The 24,135-nt window shown below is 46.4% G+C and overlaps 1 protein-coding gene across 4 annotated transcripts in view; it reads right to left on the reverse strand.

Moving 5' to 3' along the window:
- ASPSCR1 (ASPSCR1 tether for SLC2A4, UBX domain containing) overlaps nt 1–24,135 on the reverse strand; it is an 87,513-nt gene that overhangs the window by 41,150 nt on the left and 22,228 nt on the right. For all 4 annotated transcript variants that reach the window (XM_084647178.1, XM_084647180.1, XM_084647179.1 and 1 more), the window contains 4 exons: nt 12,138–12,195; nt 11,245–11,318; nt 10,091–10,529; nt 1,955–2,094 (listed from right to left, as the gene is read on the reverse strand). In XM_084647178.1, coding sequence (XP_084503304.1) covers nt 1,955–2,094; nt 10,091–10,529; nt 11,245–11,318; nt 12,138–12,195 — 711 coding nt within the window. The remainder of the gene's footprint in view (nt 1–1,954; nt 2,095–10,090; nt 10,530–11,244; nt 11,319–12,137; nt 12,196–24,135) is intronic.

Consider the following 24,135-nt stretch of genomic DNA (forward strand, 5'->3'; position numbering starts at 1 on the left):
GACTCAAACACTGAATTCAGAGCATTAATTTACTAGGAGGGGAAAGGGTTTATCTTAACTGAATACTTGTTACAAAATAGGATTAAGAGTTCAGAAATTTTCCTATACAGGTCCCCAACTTTTAACAGAATCTGTTCAGGAGCTCACCCAGCTTCTGTTCCTCACACATTCTTGTCAACTGCTGGAAATGGCCCACCTTGATTATCACTACAAAAGGTGTCCACCACCCCGCTCTCCTGCTGGTAATAGCTCACCTTACCTGATCACTCCTTACAGTGTGTGTGGTAACACCCATTGTTTCATGTTCTCCGTGTATATAAGTCTCCCTACTGTATTTTCCACTGCATGCATCCGATGAAGTGAGCTGTAGCCCACGAAAGCTTATCCTCAAATAAATTGGTTAGTCTCTAAGGTGCCACAAGTATTCCTTTTCTTTTTGTTCAGGAGCTGTAATGCCTTATATCTGTAATAAGTTCAGTATTCCTTCCTTCTCTTTGGGTATCCCCCAGGTGTGGAGCTATGGGTCATCACATCCTAGTTTGGCGTTTATAGTTTGATTTGATTTTCACCTTCTGTCATGTCTCAGATTGATTTATTCCAGCTGGTAACAGAAGGCAATTCTGTCATTAAAATTATAGAGATTTGCTTATTGGCTGCAGTCTGAATCCACCTCCCATTGAAGTCTATGGGAGTCATTTCACTGACTTTAATGGGAGCTGGATCAGGGCCTGTGTCAACATATGACAAACAAATGTATGGACAAGTTGGAACTTCCATGCTTGTTTAGTTACCAGCTATCGTTGTAATGTCAGATCAGAGCACATGCACTGGGGCAGTGTGAAATGTTATTTCAGCTCTCATGTTTTAGGCCCCTGGCATATGAATGCACATCCATCTTTAAAATCAGCAATTATTTGTGGTGGGGAAGGGGAATCCAGTAGCTTTGGTGTAACTGGTTGAAATGTACTTAACAGGTATGACAAGACATGAAATAATTTTAAATCCTGTCCCAATGTGGGCACCATGTGCCCTCCAGTCAGTTTATTTACCTTAGGTTTTTCTATGATGCTCAACACCATAGTATCTAAAAACATCACATGCATTGAAGAATTAATCCTCAACACCCTTGTGAGGTAGGGAAAAATTATCCTCCTTTAAGAGATGGCAGACTGAGGCACAGAGAGACACTGGGCCAGATCCAGAGATCCAATCCATCCCTTATACACTGCTCTGGCAGTGCCAAGGGGCCAGAAGGCAACCAAATCTCCCATGCTGGTGATTCCACTTACATCACACAATGTACCATGCAGCCACTGGCATTAGGAGTACGTTGGGGGCTGAGAAGGGGCCATTATCACGTAGAATACCATGGAGAAGCCACTAGGCCACTCTAAAATAAACCATGGCCAGCACACAACCAGCTCTAGGATCAAGGAGTCTTCCTAGTTGGGAAAAGCAAAGAATCTGGCCCAAGGTCACAGAGTAGATCTGTGACTGAACCAGGAACAGAACAAAATCTCCTAAATTCCAGTCTAGTCCCGGAATCCCCAATCCCATTCCTCCCTCCAGCACTCATTATTGGAGTGTCTTCTGTTCTAGTCTGTTGACCAATTCTGTTGTGTTGTTCAGTAGCTAAGCTCTTGATCTGAAAATCACAAATGCCCCAGGTCTGGAACCTAGTATGTTCTGTCCTGGACAGGTGCCAAACTCCTTGCTTAGGCCAAGTGATTAACAACAAGATTAAAGCCTGAGATCTCTCAAACCACCAAGGACAGGAGAGTATTTTATAAAACTGGGGAGCCAGAATTCCCAGGTACACAGAGCCCAAGCCATCGATCAGACCAGAACCTTTTCCCTATATATAGAGAACCAATCTATAGAGAACCAATGCAACACATTCAGAATGGCAAGAGGAGAAGGAGGAACTTCAACTGCTAATGAAAAGAAAACTTGCCTCTCACTCTGCAGCTGGGCCAAGCGTTTCCTCACATCATCCACTGTGACTTCGAAGAACTCATCAGGAAGATCCTGTGGGCCAGCAGACAGTGGCTCCTCCAGGTCTGGATGGCACACGACTGGCTCTCGCTCCAAAAGCTGCAGAGCAGAGAGGGAGCACAGGTTAGACTTGAATGCTATGCCCCAGCTAGCGCCAAAGCATAGCACAAAGAATCAGACCTCAGCATTTGCAAAGTAAGGTCCATTCACAGGATGCATCTCTCTTCTAGAAAAGACCTACCCAAAGGGATCTCTTCACCTACATAATACAAAAGACCTTATATTGTACTGCAGCTCCAGCTAACCACTCCCATGCTATAAGCACCAGGGAGCTACTCCTGTCCCAGTGTCTGTCCACACACACAAATCTTACCAGTGGTAGAGCACAGCTGCCTTCTCTCCCTGCCCTGGGGCAAAGCATGCTAGCTACCTGGCAGCAGTTCTGCTACAAACACCTGGATGTCTGAATCATCACCAGCCAATCAGATTAGTCAGTTTTGGAACAATTCTAACCTTTTAGAACCCAGACATTCTAAGGTAGATGAGAATTTGTATGAGACAGAAAAGGAGAAAGTGCTGCAATCTCCAGAGCTGAGAGGCAGGCCAGTGGGAGAACACGAGCTTTTATGGATAATATGCAGTTTTGTAACCAGGAGCCCCTGACAGCCAGTTGCCTGCCTGACATGGCCCAAGACGCCACGATTTAGGATATTCCTATTTACGCAAACCTCTTGGCCCTCTTCTCTCCCACACAGACTCATATACCCTCCAACCAACCTCCAGCACACCCTGCACATGGCCTCCTCTCCCATCCATTCTCCTTACTCATATGTACGGGGCCCCCTGGGAATACAAAGTCTCTCAGAGACAACGCAAATTACAAGGCAAGGTTTGCTATGTTTGTGGGCACCAAAGGGTAATTTGAGAAATTAAAAGAGTGAGGTTGCGTGGGTGGGACTCTCAGCTACTTTTAGAAAGTCAAGTGGAGTCAGCTCTAACTAAAGGGTGAAAGAGCCTGATTGCAGCTTTCCCTGGGCTGGTGAAGAGGAGTGCCCAGAGCTGCAGCATTCCCTGGACTGCGAGCACAGGAAGCGTTCCTGAGCTGCCAAATTGCCCTCTTGGAAAGAGACTCCTGCATATCAATCTTCCAGCGCTAACTGTTTACAGAGTTAGTTAACAGCTGCACTGATGCAGCTGTGCCTCTGTAGCGCATCTGGTGAAGATGCTCTATGCCAATGGGAGAGCGCTCTCCCATCAGCATAATTACTCCACCTCTGTGAGAGGCGCAAGCCATGACACCAGGAGAGCATCTCCTGCCGACATAGCACCAGTATAGACTCCACTTAGGTCAATCTAACTTGCGGCACTCAGGGTGGGGTGTGGGTGTCTTTTTCACATCCCGGAATGAGGTGAAATAACTTAAGCAGTATTGACAGGTTTCAGAGTAACAGCCATGTTAGTCTGTATTCGCAAAAAGAAAAGGAGTACTTGTGGCACCTTAGAGAATATAAATAAATTGGTTAGTCTCTAAGGTGCCACAAGTACTCCTTTTCTTTTTAAGCAGTATTGTAGACCTGCCCTGGGTCTCCTTCAAGCCAGGCAGCGGAGGCTACCTCACTTGCATCATTCTGGGCTTCACATGAACAGGACACTTTGCCATCCTCCCAAACAGAGGTAGTTAGATTTGATCTTGCTGCAATGATCAACTCAAAGCACATCTACAGCCTTGTCAAATAGCTCTGTACCCACCAACTCAGGAAAAGCCTGGGGAAAACATATGGGACACGCAACATGCCCTGAAGGGTCTCTGGAATCCCCAGGAGAGAATTCCAGAGCCAAGGGACCTCACTGAGAACACCTCGCCAGGAGTGCCGCATTTAATGTAACTGAGGCTAACAACTCAAGCACCTTGACTAATCACGACGGTAGCAGAATCCCACAAGAAGAGGGTCAGGCAGGGCCCAAACCATTTAGGGCTTTGTACATTAAACCCTTCAGCCAATACATATCATAGAGCATAGGTGTAACGTCCCCATAGGGATACTCCACTTCAGAGGAGGGCAGCTACGTTCTGGTCCCCCCTGCTCAATTGCTTCTCCTGCTTTGTGTTTAGCTCCTTTGGGCTACAGTCTGCCATAAGAGTCACACAGGCACTGGTTTCCAGACATCTCCATTCAGATAGCAGGAGGCCAAGGTCCTTCTTCCCCAATGTCATTCTCTGTCAGCTAGTCAGAATTACAGATAAATTGTGCAACAAAACCTGTATCATCCAAAAGATAAATTCTCTTATCTCCATGCCCATGTGCTCCAGCACTGCCTCAATACCTGCCACACACTAGTCCAGCAACAAAGCTGTGCACCTGCTGTGGTATGAAATATTCCCATCCTAGAACTTTTTAATCCTTTTCAACAGCACTGAATGCCGAATATCTGAAACAAATTCCGAACATACAAGTATAGAAACAAGCCTCTGAGTTAGTGACTGAACTAGCATAACATTTCTCTCTATAGAATATTCAACTTACACTAGAGATAAGAAATTCCAAGCCTGTCCAAAGGGTCTGCAAAAAAACCAATGCAAACAGAACAAGAATTCCCACCCACTCGACCTTTAAGCCAGACCCCAATAGGACACTAACAGCTCTAAGCTTTAGAGAGAATTGTCGTGGATGAATTTGTGGGGCCGCAGCACATACATGCAGAGCTCCTGCCATTCAGGCCCTACATTTGCACTACCAGTTCCGATGACAGAAACATGAAGAAAGCAGCACATCTTGCTCACACCGGCCTACCACCGAGGTGATCATTTTGCAATAGATGATACAGCCTGAAGAGAGACTGCTACTGAATAATACTTCATCTAGGTAGCTTACGCTCAGTGGTAACATCTGTGCCCCCTCCCACTCCCATCTCTACCCACCCACGCAAACAGTATCTATGGGCTGGAAGGGCCAATCTGTTTCTGTCACTTCACCCAGTCTGTGCTTTACCCAAAGGACAGCAGTTGCCATTTGCTGCTTCTTGTCCCATTGATATTCATTCCATGGGCCTTTCCGAGTCCAGTTGCTCCCATCTCAAGTTTGGGTCAGAAATTATCTCAATTGGCAACTAATAACCTTAAGTATAAGCAGAGTCTGAAAGCTACCTTCCAACCCCCATTCCTGTCAGCAGCGTCACCCAACAAGGGGACAGAGTAAATGGCATACACATGTCCCTCTTTACGAGTTCCAAAAGCCTGTGATCTAAGAACACCTGCTATCAATGAAGTCTCCCCCCAGATTCATGCCCCTTAGCTTCTGAGAGCCAGAAGCAGCTGTGTGTTCTCATAGGCAACGAAGGAGCTGAGGGAGCAACAAGCTAAGGCTGCTCATACAGAGGAGACGGTCAGCTACATCCTAATCCCACCAACTGTGCCCAATCCTGCTGTCCTCACCCCACCTCCACCTCACAGTTTGGTCCAGATTTCTCTGAACAGGAAGTCATGGCAGAGGGAAACAATCATTAGCTGACACTAGGAAGTTCCAATCTCTACTTAGATAATTAATGGGAAGGGCATGTTTTACCTTTCTCAGGCAGAAGCTCCTTCTGGGAAGCTTAGAGCAAAAGCATTATAAATCAGGGAGATGATACACCCTGCAACACCAGTTCTTGGTCATGGTCTCCAATATTTGCTGCCCAAAGTTGAGTTCTCAGGCACATCTGATCAACATGCTGGAGCCACCCATCAGGCTTCAGAATGTCTATATGACTCCAACCCACACAAGACACCCAATGTCAGCAAAAATGCCTATCTGAGGTCATCACTTTGGCTCTAAAAAAGGGAGCAGTGGAGGGAGGCTTTAAAAGCTCCCTCTGACTTCAAAGCGAAGTGGTAGGCAGACCCAGCTCCTCTCCCCACTGCAGTGAGCTCTGATCTCCAGGGGAACTTGGAGTAAAGCTACCTTCTAATAATTAATGTTTTGACATCAAAGCCAGCATGCGGCTGGTCTGTAAACCATCCTTAGCCCAGAAATGAAGAGACGCCCGCACAGATTTTATCCAGTCTCTCCCTTTCAATCCAAAAGCCACACACAGGCACAGCATTAATGGGAAGATTCTTTTACTAAAATGGACCTTTGATGTTTAAAAAAAAAATTGTTTTGTTTTGGGTTTTTTCCTCAGGTCTGAAAAGGGACAAAAAGCAGATGCCATGTGGCCAGCTCTACACTCTGTGTTGCTGCTGGGAGTGAGGAGGGCAGAGAAAGCCAGGAGGGGAGGCGGAAGCTCAGCTTAATCAATCAGCAGCAAAGGCACCCAAGATCAAAGGGCACGAAAGCATCAGTCAAAGTCACATTCTGTTGAACATGAGGGCAGAAACCTCCAGCAGAACCTGCTCCTGAGGCAGCTCTCACAAACTGGGAGTGGGAGGCTGGCTCTAGAAGCAACTCTAACTGGGTAGAACAGCACTACAGTTCTGGTGGAGAGAAGACTTGAGGAGGTAGGAGCAACTAGAGTCCTCCGCTGTGTGAGATCAGAGTCCCACTCAGCTCTCCATGCCTGTCTGAACACCAGGCTGCAGAGCAGCATCCCATATAGCTACAGGCAAGACATGAAAGGGGAGCTAGGTTTGGCCTCACACATCAGCACATGGAGGTGGAGAGAGAGAACAGAGCTGGTGAAGGATGACACCAGCCCTTCTGATTCTTCAGCCATTTCCCTACGGAGGAATGGGAGAGTCCGCTCCCCACTCCGGACTCCCATACAGGAGGAACAGCAGCCAGAGGGAGACAAGCTCAGCCTGGGCAGGCAGCACACTGTCCAGCTCTTCAGGCTCAAACCCCTCTCTCTCAGGAGTTCAATTCCGAGGATTAGAAGGGACCAGCCAGTCTGGAGCATACATGAATATTCATAATTTAACTGGAAAAGAACCTGACTGCTACATGATTTGCGGCTCAGGAATCCTTCCAGGGTCTGGCTTCTGTTTCTAGGCAGTGAAACCCTCTCAAGAATGGGGAGCAGCCACAGAGAAACCTGCAAAGGGGGAGATCATGCACACAAGCTCCACCCTGTTGAGCTCCCATGAAGCCAGGCTCTCTCTGAACCTCACCAGACATTTTTCTTGCTACTTCTAAGATTTTATTTGTTTAATTTCTTGACTGGCTCAGGGCTGAGGCCAAAAGGTAAAACTCAAACCTCAAGGATGCCATAGCAGGAAGCATTCAAAAGGAAAGAACAGAGAAAGGGATTCTGTGTAGGGTTAAAAAAAAGTCAGCCCCTGTGTTTGCGAAGTAACCCAAGAGACTATCATCCCCAGCTTCTGGAGAGTGGACCCAGTGACAGCAGGAGAAGTTTTTAATCAAATTGTGAATTCCATTTTGTCTTGTAATCTCCATTTTCTGTTAGGACCTCCATTTTGTATTATGTGCTGAACACATTTAACTTTGCCCAAGGTAAGGTTATTGAATTGCATTCCAGCTAGCCTCCCTCCCCAGGAAAGGTTTTTGACACTGATGGAATATGCTCCTCTAGTCACACCCTACACACTGTTATAATAATTTTTGTACAAAATATGCCTTGTAAGGTATCATTTGAAAACTGAACTTGCTGGTCAATAATATCATGGTAAAATGTATGTAGCAACCTTATGTGTCAAGTTATAAAATCCCCCCATGGTGATGTTAAAGGCACATGTTCAAACTCACGTAGCCCCTATTAGATATAACTGGTCAACCAGGCCTGTCTTAAACAAAGGGAGTGTGTTTACTTCAGTCTGCATGTAAGTGGTAAACAAAGTCCTCAGACAGCAAGGGGGTGAAGAAAAAAATAAAGAATCTGAATTTCAGCATACACGGGTGAGGAAAAAAACAGCAAGAAGCCTTCTTCCACCCGACTCCATGTTTCCTTGCTCTCAGCTGGAAAGAACTGTATCTAGGGGTCACACTCAGGAACATGCATTTCAAAGGGTGACTGAACTATAAAAGTGAGGGCCAAAAACACCCCACTTTCTCTCTCCCTGTCCATCTCTCTCTTTTCACCTACGAAGACAAAAGAAACAGCCGTTGGACCTTGGGAGGAGATCCTGACCTGAAACTTGGTCAGCAATGATACTGAAAACCTGTGGTAAGAATTTCACCTTGAATCAAGTTTAGTTTGTTACGTTTAGTATTAGGAAGCGTTTTATCTTTGTTTTTCTTGTCACCATTTCTGACTAATGCCTTAATACTTCTACCCACTTAAAACCTCTCTCTTTGTAATGAAACGAGCTTGTTTTATTCTTTTATCAAAACTAATCCAGTGCTGTGAACTGTGTGGGTAACTCCATTTGAGGAGGCAAGCTGCTGTACCTCAATCCCCTTAGAGGTGCAATGGATGATCTCATCTATCTGGACTGTCCAGGAGAGAGCTGGATAGTGCAGAACACATGTTTTGGGGGGAAATCTGAGATTAGATGTGTTGGAGTCACCCTGAATGTAGTAACCAAGGTTGCTGGAAGCCAGAAGGTGGCTGCTGGCTTCAGTGTTGCTGGACAAGTGCTATGGCTTTACAAAGACACTCTTGGTGTGACCTGCAGGCTGACTGTGAGTGACCCAAGTTGGAAGCTACAACAGCAAAGCATTGTAAGGCACCCAAGTTTGCAGGGCAGTAGTGACAGCCCCCTCATTTGTGTAGATTGCACCCCAAAATGTCAGACACCTCATTGAAGGATCATCACTGAGAAGCAGTCAGCTTTGGTCTCTCAACTGCTGGCCCATGAATCAATGGATTTTCTGCACAGGGGCACCTGCATGGCCAGTAGATATGCAATTTGTTTGTCAATATGGGCACATGGCTAAAGGGAAAGAGACTGTATTGGGGGTGGGGAAGAAAGAGAATGCTTTTCTGAACAGGGGGCTAAACACTGCGACTTACAAGCAGGAGTGGGTGGAAAGAGAAGGCAGAAAGAACTTTCGCTTGCCTGAAACACTGAGAAGCCTCGAACTCATAGAAGGGGTGAGATCAGACTTGGGAGGAGCCATCTCAAGACTTTTGTTATTTTTCAAATATCTGTAACTCTCTAGTTCTTTTTAAGAGTAAAGTGACTGTGGTTAAGAAATTTCTTTGCTAAGCCTGTGTTCCTTGCTTTCTTGACACGTTATCCCCGAAGGTGTTAAACCAGAAGCCAGAGTCCCATCTGCTAAGTGGAAATCTGGGGGAGCATATGTAAGCAACTAGGCAGCTTGCAGGGTACAAGATGGTACAAGGCACTGGTTTTGAGGACTAGGGCAGCTGGATTGGAGAGTTTCACGTCCTAGGGAAAGCTCAGACAAATGGTTTGATCCAGGGGAGTCCTCCCTAGAATCCCGGAACTAAAACAGCGACTAGGCTCTACTCAGACCCATTTGGGTTAGAAGCACATGCAACCCAGGATCTAGGTCCACTCACAACAGATTGGTGTCCACACAGAGAGGCACTGGGTCATGCTGCGAAAGATTTGAAAAGGCCATCCATTCTCCCTGGACACTACCCACAGGTGTATATTTCTAATCATGCAGAAGGTAACAGAGCCTCCACAAGTTACAAGCATATCTGGGGGGAAAAGTACAAGTCTGGCCAGCTAAATCCTATCTTTCCTTTGGCAAAACTACAGAGTGAGTAATAGTGGGAAAGAGCTCAGTGCCCCATTCCTGGAAGCAAGCACGGATTCTGGCTACTGCGCTTAGCGCTGCAGAGAGCGTTTGTCATGCACTTGGCATGACTGGCACTATAGAAACCAGTCCCTTTTTTTAATGCTTCTAACTCAGCCTTGCTGCCTCCATTTGTAAAGGAGACAACACATTTCGAAACCCAGTCCAACTCCTCTGTCCATTGCACAGAGGGCAAGTTCCTAAATCCTCACCACTCATCTATCTCTGGAACATCAGTCAAGCAGTCCAAAAGGCAACAACTCCCCAGCAACACAATGTCCTCAATGTCAGAAGCCACAAGCCCAGTGGCTCAAGTCCTAGGATTACAGGACAGAAAATACTAAAAACTGACAGGTTTTTTTTTCCTTGTTAGAAGCCTAATCTCAGGCAAGGCAGGATGAGAGAAAAGCCCCTCTACCCCAGATACCTAAAGAAAGCAAAGCTCCCCTTACCTGCTCTTGCTCCTTTAGCTGTTCTTGGCTGGTCTTAGACTTCTTTGGCTTAGAAGGGCCTCCAGGACTAGAGAGAGATGTTGGCAGCTTTGAAGACAGCACATCTGACACTGGAAAGTCTGCAGCTACAGGGGTCCCCCCCAGACGCTGTCCATCTCCAAAGAAAGGGACAAATGGGGCAGGCGCAGGATCTGAGGGAGGCCACAACTCCCCCAAGCTGGCCTGGGATTTTTTAATCAAGTCCTGCTTATCTGTGCAGTTGTTTAAAGAGAAGGCCACATCTCTGGGGTCCAAGTCCTTTGAAAGCATGCTTGTGTGAGGTAATGGCATATCCACTGCTCCTTCAGTAAAGACCGGGCTCACTGGCAGCTTGCTAAATGGGGCCGCTGTGTCCAGAGCCTCCTCCTGGCCAGAGGAGCCACATTTCTTCATGACAACCCTTAAAAGGAGACACCACAGAAAGAAGTAAAAGCAAAATCATTGACTGGAAGAACTGTCCTCCCCTCCCAAAATGCCCTGGACACAGAGGAGACTGCTGGTCACAAAAGCCCAAACCCCCACAAGGTGCCTCCATAGGAAACCCACAGAAAATAAGTTTTCGTTACTTTGAAGTCAGTCCTAAAGAACCTGAGACCGATGCATTCCCTGGGAGAAAACCCCCCCTCCAGGAAACAGCAACTATCATCTGTACCGCCACCAGTAAATTGAGCAGGTGGATTGGCTAGCAGACACAGAATGAGACCTCCCACATTCTAGCCAGCAAGAGGCATGGCAGGCCCTGTGAGTTTAATATGCCTGAAATCTAAAGTAGGGAAGATGTGGTAGCAGGTTTTGGCCTTTCCTTAGTCAGAGGGACTTTAGCTTTGAATTGTTTGTTTCACTCAAGAGAAAAAACAAATCTGCAAAAGCCCCTTTAATCTGCACATCTGGTCAGTGCCAGGATCTGCAGCTGTGGGAAGCACATCTGGGCAGCAGTTTCAGATAAACAGGCAAATACAATAATTACTGAGTGCCACGATGTTCATCTCTTTGAACTTTTTTTTTTCATGCATTTTTTGGTACTTGAAACAAAACAAATTTACCACTAGAGTGAAAAATTATGAGAGAAGAGGAGGAAAGTTCCCAAACAGGAAGTGCACTTTGCTCCTCCCAACCTGATGATGGCGTTGCCTCCAGTCAGACCAAGTGATTTCAGCGTTGTACTCTCCAGGGAAGCTCTCCCTGCTATCTGCAACAAGAACAGAGGCAGAGATTTAGGGCATGTACTTACCAGAGGAGGCAGCCAAGGAGACTTTGCCCAGAAACATATGCATAGCAAGGTCAGCACTGTGCCATCTAGTGGCCAGCTCACAGGCACCCCTTCTGCAGGTGGCATCAAAGCTTCCCACCATAACACCCACCTTCACAGTTCTTACCAAACTTACTCAAATGCTTTGTAGTATTCTTAACCATTCTAGCTGCAAAGTTAACTAGACATACATGGCCATATCTGAGGAGTTCTTTTCAGGGCCAGTTCCACCCCAGAGGTGGGTTTAAAGGCAACGCCTCTAGGCTCTGAAATCAGATTCCATTCATGTCCCTCCCCTCCCTGACCCACTCCCAGAATAAGGAGGATCTATCCACAGAGTTCAGAAGGAGATGAAGGGGACAGCTGGGGAAGGCAGACTCCAAAATACTCTCACAAAATATTAAACAAAAATATTAATGCTCGAGAGATCAAAACATGGAGAAAAGAAAATATTTACTGAAGTGAAACCACTGTTGTGACTCTTGAACTTTAAGAAAAGTTAAAAACACCCACAAACAGGTCATTGAGAGCATTTTATGGGCTCAGAGGCCTGAATGGCTCCAGATTATGTTCCAAAGGGGCTTTTTTTCCCCATACACACACACACACACACCAGGCTTTGAAAAGACCAAAGCTCTTCTACTTCCCCTCAAGAAAGCTGGGAGGGGGAACATTTTCCAGGCTGGAAAGCAGTGCTGGGTCTTCCTTATTTTCAGAAACAGAGAAAGGGAGACAGCTGAGAAGAGTTTTCTGACTTACCTCATCTCGCATGTAAATACAGACTGGAGAGAATTCACCATGCTGCTCCACACACTCCCTGCAAGGAAAAGGAAGTGCAGCTGTCTGTACAACTCAACCTCTCTGAAACCCTTGGAGTGGAACAGCACTAGGTAAGATCAGGGGGCCACATTCTACTCTACGTACAGCAGTGTAAATCCAGAATAACTCCGCAAGGTCAATAACAGCAGAATTTGGCCCAACATGTCCACTATTCCATCAAACGCAGACCAATGGAGGGTTTTAAAAAAACAAACAAAGAAAAGCTAATTCCTCATCCAGATTTTGAGATAAAGAAAGAAATCAGAAAAGTTGATTTTCTTTGTAACTTTGGGCAAGTCAATCTCCCCATCCACCAGTTCCCCATCTCTAAAACTGGCAACAATTTTTCACAACGCTTTGTTTAGCTTAAGGTATCTATTACAATTTAGATTGTATTCTCTTTGGAGCAGGGACTGTTTCTTACTATGTATGTAAGCATCTAGCACAGAGGTGGGCAAACTACGGCCCGCGGGCCACACCTGGCCCATGCAACCGTCCTGCCCGGCCCCTGAGCTCCCAGCTGGGGAGGATACCCCCCCCGCCCCTCCCCCGCTGTTCCCCCTCCCCCGCAGCCACGCTGCCAGTGCTCCGGCCTGCCGCTCCTGCTGGGCAGCACGGGCGGCAGGGTTGCATGCTCCTGCTGCTCTGCGCAGCATGGTAAGGGAGCGGGGGGGCTGGATAAGGGGCAGGGGGTCCCAGGGGACAGTCAGGGGACAGGGTGCAGGGGGAGTTGGATAGGGGTTGGGATCCCGGGGGGTAGTTAGGGGTGGAGCTGTGGATAAGGGGCAGGGCAGTCAGGGGACAGGGAGCAGGGGGAGGTTGGATGGGGCAGAGGTTCTGGGGGGGCGGTCAGGGGATGGGGAACGGGGGGGTTGGATAGGCATGGGAGTCCCAGGGGGCCTGTCAGGGGGCAGGAGAGTGGAGAGGGGTCAGGGCAGTCAGAGGACAGGGAACAGGGGGGGTTGGATAGGGGGTGGGGTCCCAAGGGGTGGTCAGGGATGGGGGCGGTGGCTCTGACAGGGGGCAGGACATGGGAGGGGGTGAGCCAGGCTGTTTGGGGAGGCACAGCCTTCCCTACCCGGCTTGCCATACAGTTTCACAACCCCGATGTGGCCCTCAGGCCAAAAAGTTCACCCACCCCTGATCTAGCAGAAAGGAGACACAAATAATAAATAATCTAAGGAGGAGAGTGATGCAGTTGTGTCTTGGTACCAGACATACAACATGGACAACAGCATTATTTCATACATTCTGGAGAGCAAGGACTTGAGGAAGCCATAGAGAAGGCAGCTGCAATAGCCAAGGTGTGAGATGAAGACATGGCTAAGAACTTCAGTGAGGCAGGGCACATACCAACAATGTTGCAGAGCTGGTCACAGGCAGTTTGCAGGCAGAGGAGATGAGGGAAATAGGGACTTCAGAGTCAAGGAAGAAGCACAAGTTTTGAACAGCAGAGAAGCAGCCAGAGAACGTGCTGTTTCTCCCCTTTCCCCAAAGAGAAGCACTTTTCTCAGGCCTGGTCTACACTTAACATGTAGGTCAACATAACTACATCACTCAGGGAGGTGAAGAATCCACCACACTAAGCACTGTAGCTATGCTCACCTAACCCCCAGTGTAGACGCAGCTAGATTGGTGGCAAAATGATTTCATTGACCTAGCTACCGTCACTCGGGGAAGTGGTGTTCCTACAGTGACAGAAAAACCCCTTCCACCACTGTAGGCTGCATCCACACTACAGTTACGCCAGCATAGCTTCAGTGCTATAACTATGCCTCAACAGTCCCTGTAGTGTAGACATGGCCTCAGACATTTAGATCTGAAAGGGTGATTTAATCTCAAATGTACTTCAAGACAGGGAAAGAAGACTGCCAAGAAGGAGGCAGTAAAAGGGGTCCAGTAAAAGGTTTGTATATTTGATAGTCATCAGCACAAAAACAACAGTTATTTTACCTTGCAGCAACTCTGGTTCTCTGAGAAGTTTGTCCAGGTACTGGTAGCGTGCATGTGTCTCCTGTGCTCAAGGTCAGAATCTTTTGATCAGCAGTGTCTATGGGGGCCATGCCCTGCATGTCCTTGTGCTCCACCTCAGCCTGACAGCATGCAGGGCAGAGCAGCCCCAACCAGTTCTCAGTTCCCTCACTAATTCAGAATCCCAGCAGAGAGAGACTCCGAAGGAGCTGGGATGGAGGGGGAGTCATGGGATCAACATGGATAAAACATCTCTAAGAACTAGTTCCTGCTGCCAAATCTCCATTTGAAAAGGTTTGCTGGCATACCTATGACGTCAAACCTTCCCAATGCAGACACATCTTATACTGGAAAAAGCACGATTGCAAATATTGTTTATACTAGTTCAGTGAACAAAATAAGCTATATCTGCTCTGCAGATTTCTGGTATAAGAATGTCTCTTAGGCAAACTACAGTGATTGCCTGAGCAATAGTTGAGTGTGATTCAATTCCTGATGAAGGGGTAGACTAGCTAACTAATGTAATACTGTAATGCATTGGGTAATCCAAGAGGATAATCTCAGAGGAGAGACTAGTTGGCCCTGCAGTTTTTCCCCAATGCCACAAATAAAGAGGAGGATTATCAAGTGGCTTTGTTTTATTCAAGTAATATAGCAGGGCACTGGGAAAATTTATAGTATGCAGTTTGCCTTCCCTAGGTTCAAGTGGAGTTTGGAGAGGAAAACTGAGAAACTGATACTTTGGGTTTAAATGACAATCCGACATCACCTTAATGAGGACTTTAGGATGGGGTCTCAGCATTACTTTATCCCTGTGGATGGACTACTGTGTATGGAGGACATGCCATTAATACTTGGATCTCACCAGCCCTTCTAGCTGATGTGATAGCTACCAGAAAGTCTGTTTTCAGGGTGAAATGGTGAAGAAAGCACTTAGTTAAAGATTTGAAGGAGTGCGCCAGAAGGCCCACCAGAACTATATTAAGATCCCAAGACATGGGAGGTTCCTGAATGGGGGTGGGGGGAGATAGGCATAAAGCAGCCCTTTTATAACAATGGGACGAGAACACTATGAGTTTGAACAGGAAGGTGGCAAGTTGAAACGGCATCTAACTGGACCCTGACAGAGCTGACAGTGAAGCCCGATAGCTTAAAGTGGAGTATGTAATCTAGAATGGGTTAGGACTTTGTTGTGAAGCCCAGATGGAAAAAATCTCTGCAAGATCAGTCTACAGATCAAAGTGGAAGAGGGCTCCTGCTCAATATCAATAATCCTTGGACTTCTGTGGAATAGTCTCCATCCGTTATGCTCAGCCAGCTAACTTTCAAGCAGTCACGTGAAGAGACATGGGGTCTGGGTGCAAAATTTTTCCCTGATTCTAGGAACATAAGTATGGAAGATTGAGGCGAGAGATCTGCAGAGGTCTGTGAGCCAGTAATGTTTGGTCCAATAAAGAGCTGTAAGTATCACTGTGACAACAGCCTGGCTGATGTTCATTACGACCAGCGTATGACGGGATGGGGGAAAGACCTTTACAAAAAGATGATGGAGGCTAGTATCACAATTCTGAATCTGAGTCAATGAATGTGTTTTGTTGCCTCAGATCCAGGATAGGGCACATTCCCCCTTTTCTTTTGGGAGTAAGGAAGTAGCTGAAATAGAAACCCTTCTCTCTGAACTCCTGAGATGGTGCTTCTCTGGCTCCTACTTGAAATAAAGAACCCACTTCTTCCCTCAATTGTCTCCCCGAGATTTGTCCCTCTTAGGGACCTGAGACAGGAGGCAAGAACTGGAATTCTATGGAGTGGTCTTTGGCAATAATCTCCAGTAACAAATGCTCTGAAATAATCCCAGTTTGTGCCTGAGAAAAATAGGAAAGGTGTCAACTAAAAATGGCAAAAAGAGAAAGGCAAGTTGTGGCGGAACTGGTATACAGCTTTCAATAGGAGCATCAAACCTGCTGTTTGGGAGCTAATGCAAGGTGGATGCTGGTAAAAGAAGAGGGGCTCTCTTGTGGGTGTGTAATGACTAATCCATAGGGGAACTGACAAGATCCGGTCCTTCAAGTAAAGATCTTCAATCGTAATTTGGATTTCTCTAGGAATCCCTGAGGACAAGTGCCTCCTATACTGAATCCCTGGTGACCATAGGGGGCTGTAGGTGGTTTTTTTTTTTAATCAAGGTAATCACAAGGGAAAAGTTGTTGGATGACCAGAAAAGGGAAACAGCTTGACTCTGAGGAAAAAGAAAAAGAAATATATTTGCTCTGGATGTGCTGCTGTCCTCCCCTTGGTAAGAGGGGAAGGTACTGGTGCTAGGGGCTTCTTAGGATTTCTCATTACTGGGGAAACCAGTACCTGTAGCAATGGTACCAAAGGCAGTGTCTGGAACTCTAAATCTGTAGCTAGTAATCAATAATAACGTGGCATCATTAGACTCTGGCATTATCACCAGGTCCAGTACCATGGATATCAGTACTGTAGCCAAGAGGGAACTGTTGCTGGTTCCACCCTTTGGTACTGCGGTTGATTTGGCTTCAGTCAGTGCTGGAGGAAGCAAAGGGTCCACCACAGTGGCCAGCACTGAGTGATAAGGCTTGTGGGTCCAAGATTTAGAAGAGTCAGTAGGTTCATGATTCTTTCCTCCTGCTCTAGGAAAGAAGCATGGTGCTCTGAGTCATCCCTGATACTGTCCTCTACCTGCCCTGCCTTGAGGTGGTACCAGTCTTCAGTGCTCAGGTCTCAACTCGCATACAGCTTGATATGAGGGACTGAGGACAGCATGTCAAAGGAGTAGAAGTTTTCTCCTCAGGAGTAGCGAAAGGAGCTTTGGGGTAGAATTCCTACTTACTGGGCCGCTGAAGGAACTGGATTTCTGAGAGAATGTTCCTTTTTTGAATCAGCGGGCTGTCCTTCTGAATCCAATACACCTCTTGCTCCAACAGAAAGAGTTTTAACAGAGTATCTCTGAAGTGGCAGGTTCTGTGGGAGAAGGACCAGCACCCTGAACAATGGTCAAGAATACAGCCCACACCCAAACAAAAAAGGCAACAGTTATATTCATCCATTAAGAGACTAAGACCACTGAATATACGCAGAACTTGAAGCACAAGGGTTTGAACTCAGCCATTTAGCACTAAGGCACTGATGCACTAAACTGAAAAAAATTAGTCAAAATCGACTAAAATAAAACAAGAAGCTGCCAAAGGCAGGAAAATGTTCCTATCTAACAGGTTCTGAAGAGAGGCTGCTGCATGGCACCAGATGCAAGCCATCAAATTCCATCTTGCTGCCATGGGCAGTAAGACCAAATTCACAGGTTGATCCCAACCATTTGAGTTGAATTCATTCTAACCCTTCCTGGCAAGGAGTTTTGTAGCTAGAGTTCCATTACTGAGAATGCTCTGGCCCCAGGAGCAAGTAGTTTAAATGTAACTCTCTCTAGCTACTGTGTTCCTGTGACACACCGCTGCCTTGGAGATACATGAAGGGTAAGACAGACTCTGAGGTAGCTGTGTCATAGTCTGTTAAAGGCTTTGATTTTGAGACTCGGACCCTTTAATTCTGCTCTCAGATGACAGTGAAGTACATGTAGCACACGTGTGACATGCTCAAAATCAGCCTTTGTAGTTTAGAAAGCTCCTGCTGCATGCTGGGTACAGCCCCAAACAGTGATTTGCAGTAACCTCACCTGGAGGTGAAGACAACCTAAGCCCCAAAGGAAAGCTCTCAGGCTAAAGGAGGAGGCACCGTTTCCTGATCAGGCACAGATGAACGAAATAATTCTTTAGCACTGTAGCAATCTGTGCATCTAGGAGGAAAGTCCAGCACAACCCCACAGTGACACACTTCTTTCAACATGTGAGCTGATTCTGTTGATCACAGGTGAAATCTAAGGAACTTCCAAATACCATGTGCCTCCCCATCCCTACTAGAATCACTCTTCTCTTTCCTGAGCAGAGCTTGTGCCAACTATTCTTCATGTAACCGCAGATCTCTTCCAGGCATGGAATGACCAACAGTGTTGAAGGCCACAGAGAGATCCAGCAGTTTCAGCACAAAGGTTTGTTTCTCATCCAGAACCAGAGAGAAGCCATCCATCAGCATCAGCAAGACTTTCTGTCCTGCAGCCTGGTCTGAAATCAGTGTCAGGGGTGCGGGGTGACAGCAGAGGACATATGCTTCTGGAGCTTGGATGCCACCACCTTCCAGATAACCATGCCAGGAAAAGGGAGATTGGAGGCTGGACAGTAATTGATGGGTGAGTGCATAGGGCTCCCAGAGGAAGATGTGAACATCTTGCTGGTGCATGGGGACTGAATTTCCAGGATCTCTCCCTCTGCACAGAACTGACCAGATCATAGGTTAACACTGGAGAGAGACCATTTCAGTTTTGAGGAAAATTCAGTTGTGTTAATAGGCATTAATAGTAAAATAACTAAATTTTAAGAGTTCAGTATTTGGATTTGAAGTAGTATTTGGATTCATCGCAAAATCAGTAGAGTTAGCAGAAAAGCACTTCAGCTCTCTGCATCGTCCCAGCAAGGCTTCGACATGGGGCAGGTTACAGTCAATCCCTTTAGTATTTCAGTGCAAGAGCTAGTGCTGTAAACTTTCTGTTCTCAGCCCTCAGATTATGAAAGGTGAGGGCTCTTCTGCCAAATCCTTCCTTATCCATCACCAAGAGCCAATAAATGATCCAAAATGGGGCTGCCAAGGGTTCAACACAGACTTACGGACCAGCAATCAATTCCCCTCTGTAGGGAGGGAGAGTTGCATGCAGAGATCTGAAGGAATCCAAAGTTCATTTCCTCACTTAGAATCATGCATAACACAGTTACTCTCAAGGACACTGGGTGACCAAGGGCCAGTACGACAGGTAAGCTCAAGCCTGAAGGTCCCAGAAAAACAGGCCTGTTTCAGGAGACTGCAATCAAGAAATCACATGGAACAGGGAAGCAGGATCAAGCAAAGAACAATAGCTGGGCCTTGCTCACACTCCACCCACACTGCAAAAGCTCCATCCAAACCCCTTGAGGAGTCCAATGTTTCTGCTGAAGGGAAGGGTCCAGAACTGAGATAGTTACCATGGCTGCTATGAACATTCCCACTGCTAGGTTTCTGTATTAGCACAGGTCCCCCTTTCAGAGATTTTGTCTCAGGCAGCCTTCTAGGCTTTCAAGATACAGTCGGTCTCCTGGTTTTCCTTGTCCCTCTCTGGCCATTCTTTTAGCAACTCTTTCAGCAGGTCCTTCTCTGATGCTCTGTGCGGGTTTCCCCAGGGCTCCATCTTTGGCCCTTTTTTCTTCTCATTTTACACCCTATCTATAGATGATCTGATCAGCGTATATGGTTTCAGCTACCTGCCACGTTCTGATGACTCGCAAACTCTCTCCCCTCCATCATTAAACTCTCTCCTTCTATCCAATCCTGCATACCAGCCTCTAAACACCACCTCTTAGATGTCTCCTTATCTGAAACTGAACATGGGTAAAATCATACTTTTTATCTTCCCACCAAACAACTCTACTCTCCTTTTTCTTCGCTGTTACCACCACCATCCTCCACAGGTCTGCAACTTGGGGGCGACCTTTCATTCCTCCCACCTCCCTTACCCCAACACATACAGCCCGTTCCAAGTCCTGCCACTTCTCTCCAGGATTCATCCTTCTCTCTCCATTCTCACAGTCAAATCTTTCATTCAGGCCCTCACTATATGCCTCCTTAATTACTACAATAGCCTCCATTCTGGCCTGTAACAAGGCACTGGTAGTTGGGACATGTGTTACAATCCTTGGGCCCTTTAAGAGCAAGCATTCTGGGATCCTACACCATTGTTGTGCCACCTCTGGAAGGGACCATCTAACATCCCTGCTGTAAGGGAAAAGATCACCGACCCAAGAGAGGCTAGGGAAAGGACCATCCAGTCCCTAGGAAGCAAGCTGTGGACAACCTGCAGCAAGGGCCAAAGGACTACCAAGACCAGGGAGGATAGCAGTGTACAATTTGTGTTTTGAAACTTGTTTTGTTAACCCCCCAAAAGGGCATACTAAAATGGAGAACTGGCCAGAGGCCTAATCATTCAAACTCCAAATTCCTTAACTACCAGGAGAGATGGCAGACTACCAGCTGGAAGAGGAGGAAACTGAGGCAAGGTGGCACCCTATCAAAAAGACCTACTTTATAGTGAACAAGTTGGACTTGTATACATTATCTATTGTTATTTCCCTTCCCCTGACCTCTGTCTACATGTTTGTTCTTAGATTGTGAGCTCCTTGGATCAAAGCACATTCTTTTTATAGTGGGTACTACCGCAAATAAACAACAGCACAGGGTCAGAGTGACAGAATGTTCTTCACAAACACCAGGGCAAACAAACACTGTTTAAGTGAAAGAATTTACAGAAACAGAGGAAGCTGCCAGATGGGCAGGAGTGGGAGAGAGAAAAGGGACAGCATCCCCTAATCCTGCTGCCAGAGGTGGGGTGTGCAGGACCACGTGCCTCAATCCAGTCTCTGTAGGGCAGACACAAATCAAAGATCCAAGAGATTTGTTTTTGTGTAACTGCTGGAAGCCAGCAGGCTCCTCCTCCAACGGCTGCTAATCCATTACGTGCATTCACTGAGGCAAGCAGACACATCAAACACACTGCTATTTCTTTGATGTGCTGTTCTTCAGAAGGGGAAAGCAGGCAGATTAGATTCTCTCATGTAGTAATCTGACAGGACCTGTAAACATCTTGTGCAAGGAGTGCAGCACATTGAGAGGAGGAGCAGCCTGCAATAGCTTCCAGACTTTCTTCAGACTCAATTAGCAGAGATGGACACTGGAGACCCGAGGGAAATTCCAGTGGGTTTAGAAGACTTCCCTTTATGCATTTCAGGCGGCAGAGCTCTCCAGGAAAACATCTCCAAAGGGAAAGCCCAAGGAAGGATGCAGCAAAAGCCAACAAACGGAGAATTAACTTATGCTAGCAGGACCCACGCAGAAGTAACCATAAGTCAGTGACTTCAGCCAAGAGACCATCAGTCCAAATGTTACATGACCAAGTCACAAATGGCATCTTTACTGCTTCCTGCATTTAATGAAAAGTCCATCCAAACTGCTGATCTCACCTCCCAGAGGGCAGGAAATCCCACCTGTGTCTGATGGGGTGAAGTTAATAATTCTTAACACTTCTGTAGCACTTTACATCTTCAAAGAGCTGTATGTACATTAACTATTAAGTTGGCATTACAATAACCCACAGCAAATGAGACCACTCCATGAAACCAAATCACACAAGAAAGAGCTCACATTTTTAACTGAGGAAAAACTAGTTGACGTGTGAGCGAGCTGTAGAGAGGTTATTTATCACTCACTGCACATAGATGGCTTCCCCACTAGACAGCAGGTATTTCCACCGTTAAGAGGGGGCCTTCCTTATAACATTACTGACACCCCTGGGTCTTAGCTCCTTAACACAAGATTGAAATGCCCTCAGCTCTATCGGGGGTGGGGTATTTAAACCCTTGAGGGCAGTGGCAGTGAGACAGGACATGTGTATGTGTCCGGCCCCTTCCTGTCTCATATTCCACCCCCTCCAATCATTCTAGTCAGTTCTGACTGACAGCATTGAGGTAGAGCTCTCAAAGGCCGAGGCAGATCCAAATATGATCAACATGTGATCAAAAGAAATATTCCTTAAAAAAACAGAACTAAGAAAAACATCTCAAAGAGATAATCCTCCAGACTTTTGAAAGGAGGTGAGTGGAGCAGTAAGAGCCCTCCAAGAGCATAATCTCAGAGACAAACAGTTTTCTCTTCTCTAATGACATCACAGGAGCACAATCAGTACTCTTGAAAAGGAAGAAGCATGAGGGACATCCAAAAAGACAAGTGAGTAAAGCTGTAACAAGTGACATTGCTAAGGACAATACCAACAGTGTGAACAGAGAGGGTTTAGGGAGCTGACTGTTTTAGAGAAGAGGACTACAAATACCTCATGATAATCAGGCTCAGCATTCAAGCCTGAAGACGAAACAACAATTAAAGAAAATATTTAAGATGTGACCAACTGAAAATGAGATATCCCAAAAGAAAAACTTGTGTTTGGGGTTAAGAGAGTTCAGCCTCCGCCTACCCTGGAGCTACTACAAAACAGGAGTCCCTTCCTGCATCCCAATCCAAGCAATGCTGCTTTGGTAAATGTGTAGAGAGGAGACCATATCGCAGCATTGCATATGTACAGGATGAAAACACATCTGAGGCAGGCAGTGGTGGCCACCTCACCTCAAACTGAGTGAGCCTTGCCATGACTATTTCTTGACACGACCATGTAGACACAGTCTTCTTACTGACAACACTGCCCAGTGAACTGATGTCAGAAAACAAGAACTTGGTTTGTCCTTTTATTTGACCCAAGTAGAACCCAAGTATTTTTTGACACAAAGCATGCGGGGAAGTGGATAGGAAGAGATTGCTGTCCATCACTGGAAGAAGAGCCTCTTCTTGATCCAGAAATCATTCATGAGGAGCTAACATGGATCAGCTGCAGTGCACCTACAGTCTTATTCACTTCCCTGCCAGGTACACTACTATAAAGAATCTTTTGTGGGATGCAGGAGGTTTACATATCCATATAGGTTCCAGTGCCTCTTTGCTTGTTTATGTAAGATAAGAAGACCTAATTATCTGTTTGAACCAGGATCACATTTATTAGGTCTCCAAAGGTCCTTAATGCAGACAGGACCATCCTTGTCTCCAGAACATTTTTGTGCTACTGCCGTTCCTGGAGGGACTAAATTCCCATGGTGAGAAGTCCACATCCATGGATTCTTCTGTTACATACATCTGTGGTCACACTATGAACAGGTGGTGTTTGGAAGTCTGTTTCTAATTACGGATAGTCCCTAGACTGGGACAAGGGCAGAAAGTCCTGGGGGGAGGGGGAGGGGGGGTGTCACCCATTACCAGGATGATGCAAGAGTCTCTGTGATACTAGAACGTACAGAGGGGAAAATTTAAACTCAGGAAGGCTTGGTGTGTGACTACTGGAAGGGAATCTGGCTCACGCTTTACCCAGGTACCTGCCCTTACAATTTAAAAACAAAAACCTAAGTGCTACAGGAGTTCTCCCAGTCTCACATGAAGGAGCTAAGACCCAAAAGTGAGAATCCTACACGTATGTTATCTTTAGAATGGATGTTTTGGGTTACGAGAGCCATTCAATTTACTGTAGTTTAGTTTAATCTTAACAATAATGCCTCCCCAGTCACCAGCATATCAGCTTTCTTGTCCTTCTGAGACGGGTACTCAGGCAGCTGTTTTAGTATCAAACATCTTTGTTTTCTTTTGTCCTTAGTTTGAATTGCCTTAAAGGACCTGTTTTTGGATTGTGCATTCAGCCAACCCAAACAACTTTCTTCCCATGTATCAAACACGGGAGAGACCTAAAAAGCAACGATTACTTCCCCTCAGAACCTGTGCCAAAGGGAAGCTCTTCAGGACTAGTGTATACTATGCAGTTTCTTGGGCCCTAGCAAAGACAGCGTATTCCAATGATAGAGGAGCAATCAGCAAGCTTCAGGTTTTCAGTAGCCCCCAGCCACCGGCTGGCAAAGGATTGATGCTGCCCTCTAACACTCCCAGAAATGATGCAAAGTTCTGCTCTGAAAAATTACATTGAGGACTGTCTCCACAGCCCAAGGCCAGCCTGCCTGAGCCACAGCATGTACCGCTCTCAGTTCATAACCACATCCGCTCATAGGGGACACTTTATCCTCCATTTGCAGCTTTAGTAAATATACTAATTCAGTAATTCAGTCTATGCCAGGAATTGCCTGAATTTCCACATATTTTAACTCCTCAATTGGTCCCACTATCAAAGGGACTTTAAAAGCAATGACAGGTTTCAGAGTAGCAGCCGTGTTAGTCTGTATTCGCAAAAAGAAATTTGTTAGTCTCCAAGGCGCCACAAGTACTCCTT

Source organism: Lepidochelys olivacea (genome assembly GCF_965140295.1).
Source record: "Lepidochelys olivacea isolate rLepOli2 genome assembly, chromosome: 14".
NCBI lineage: Eukaryota > Metazoa > Chordata > Testudines > Cheloniidae > Lepidochelys > Lepidochelys olivacea.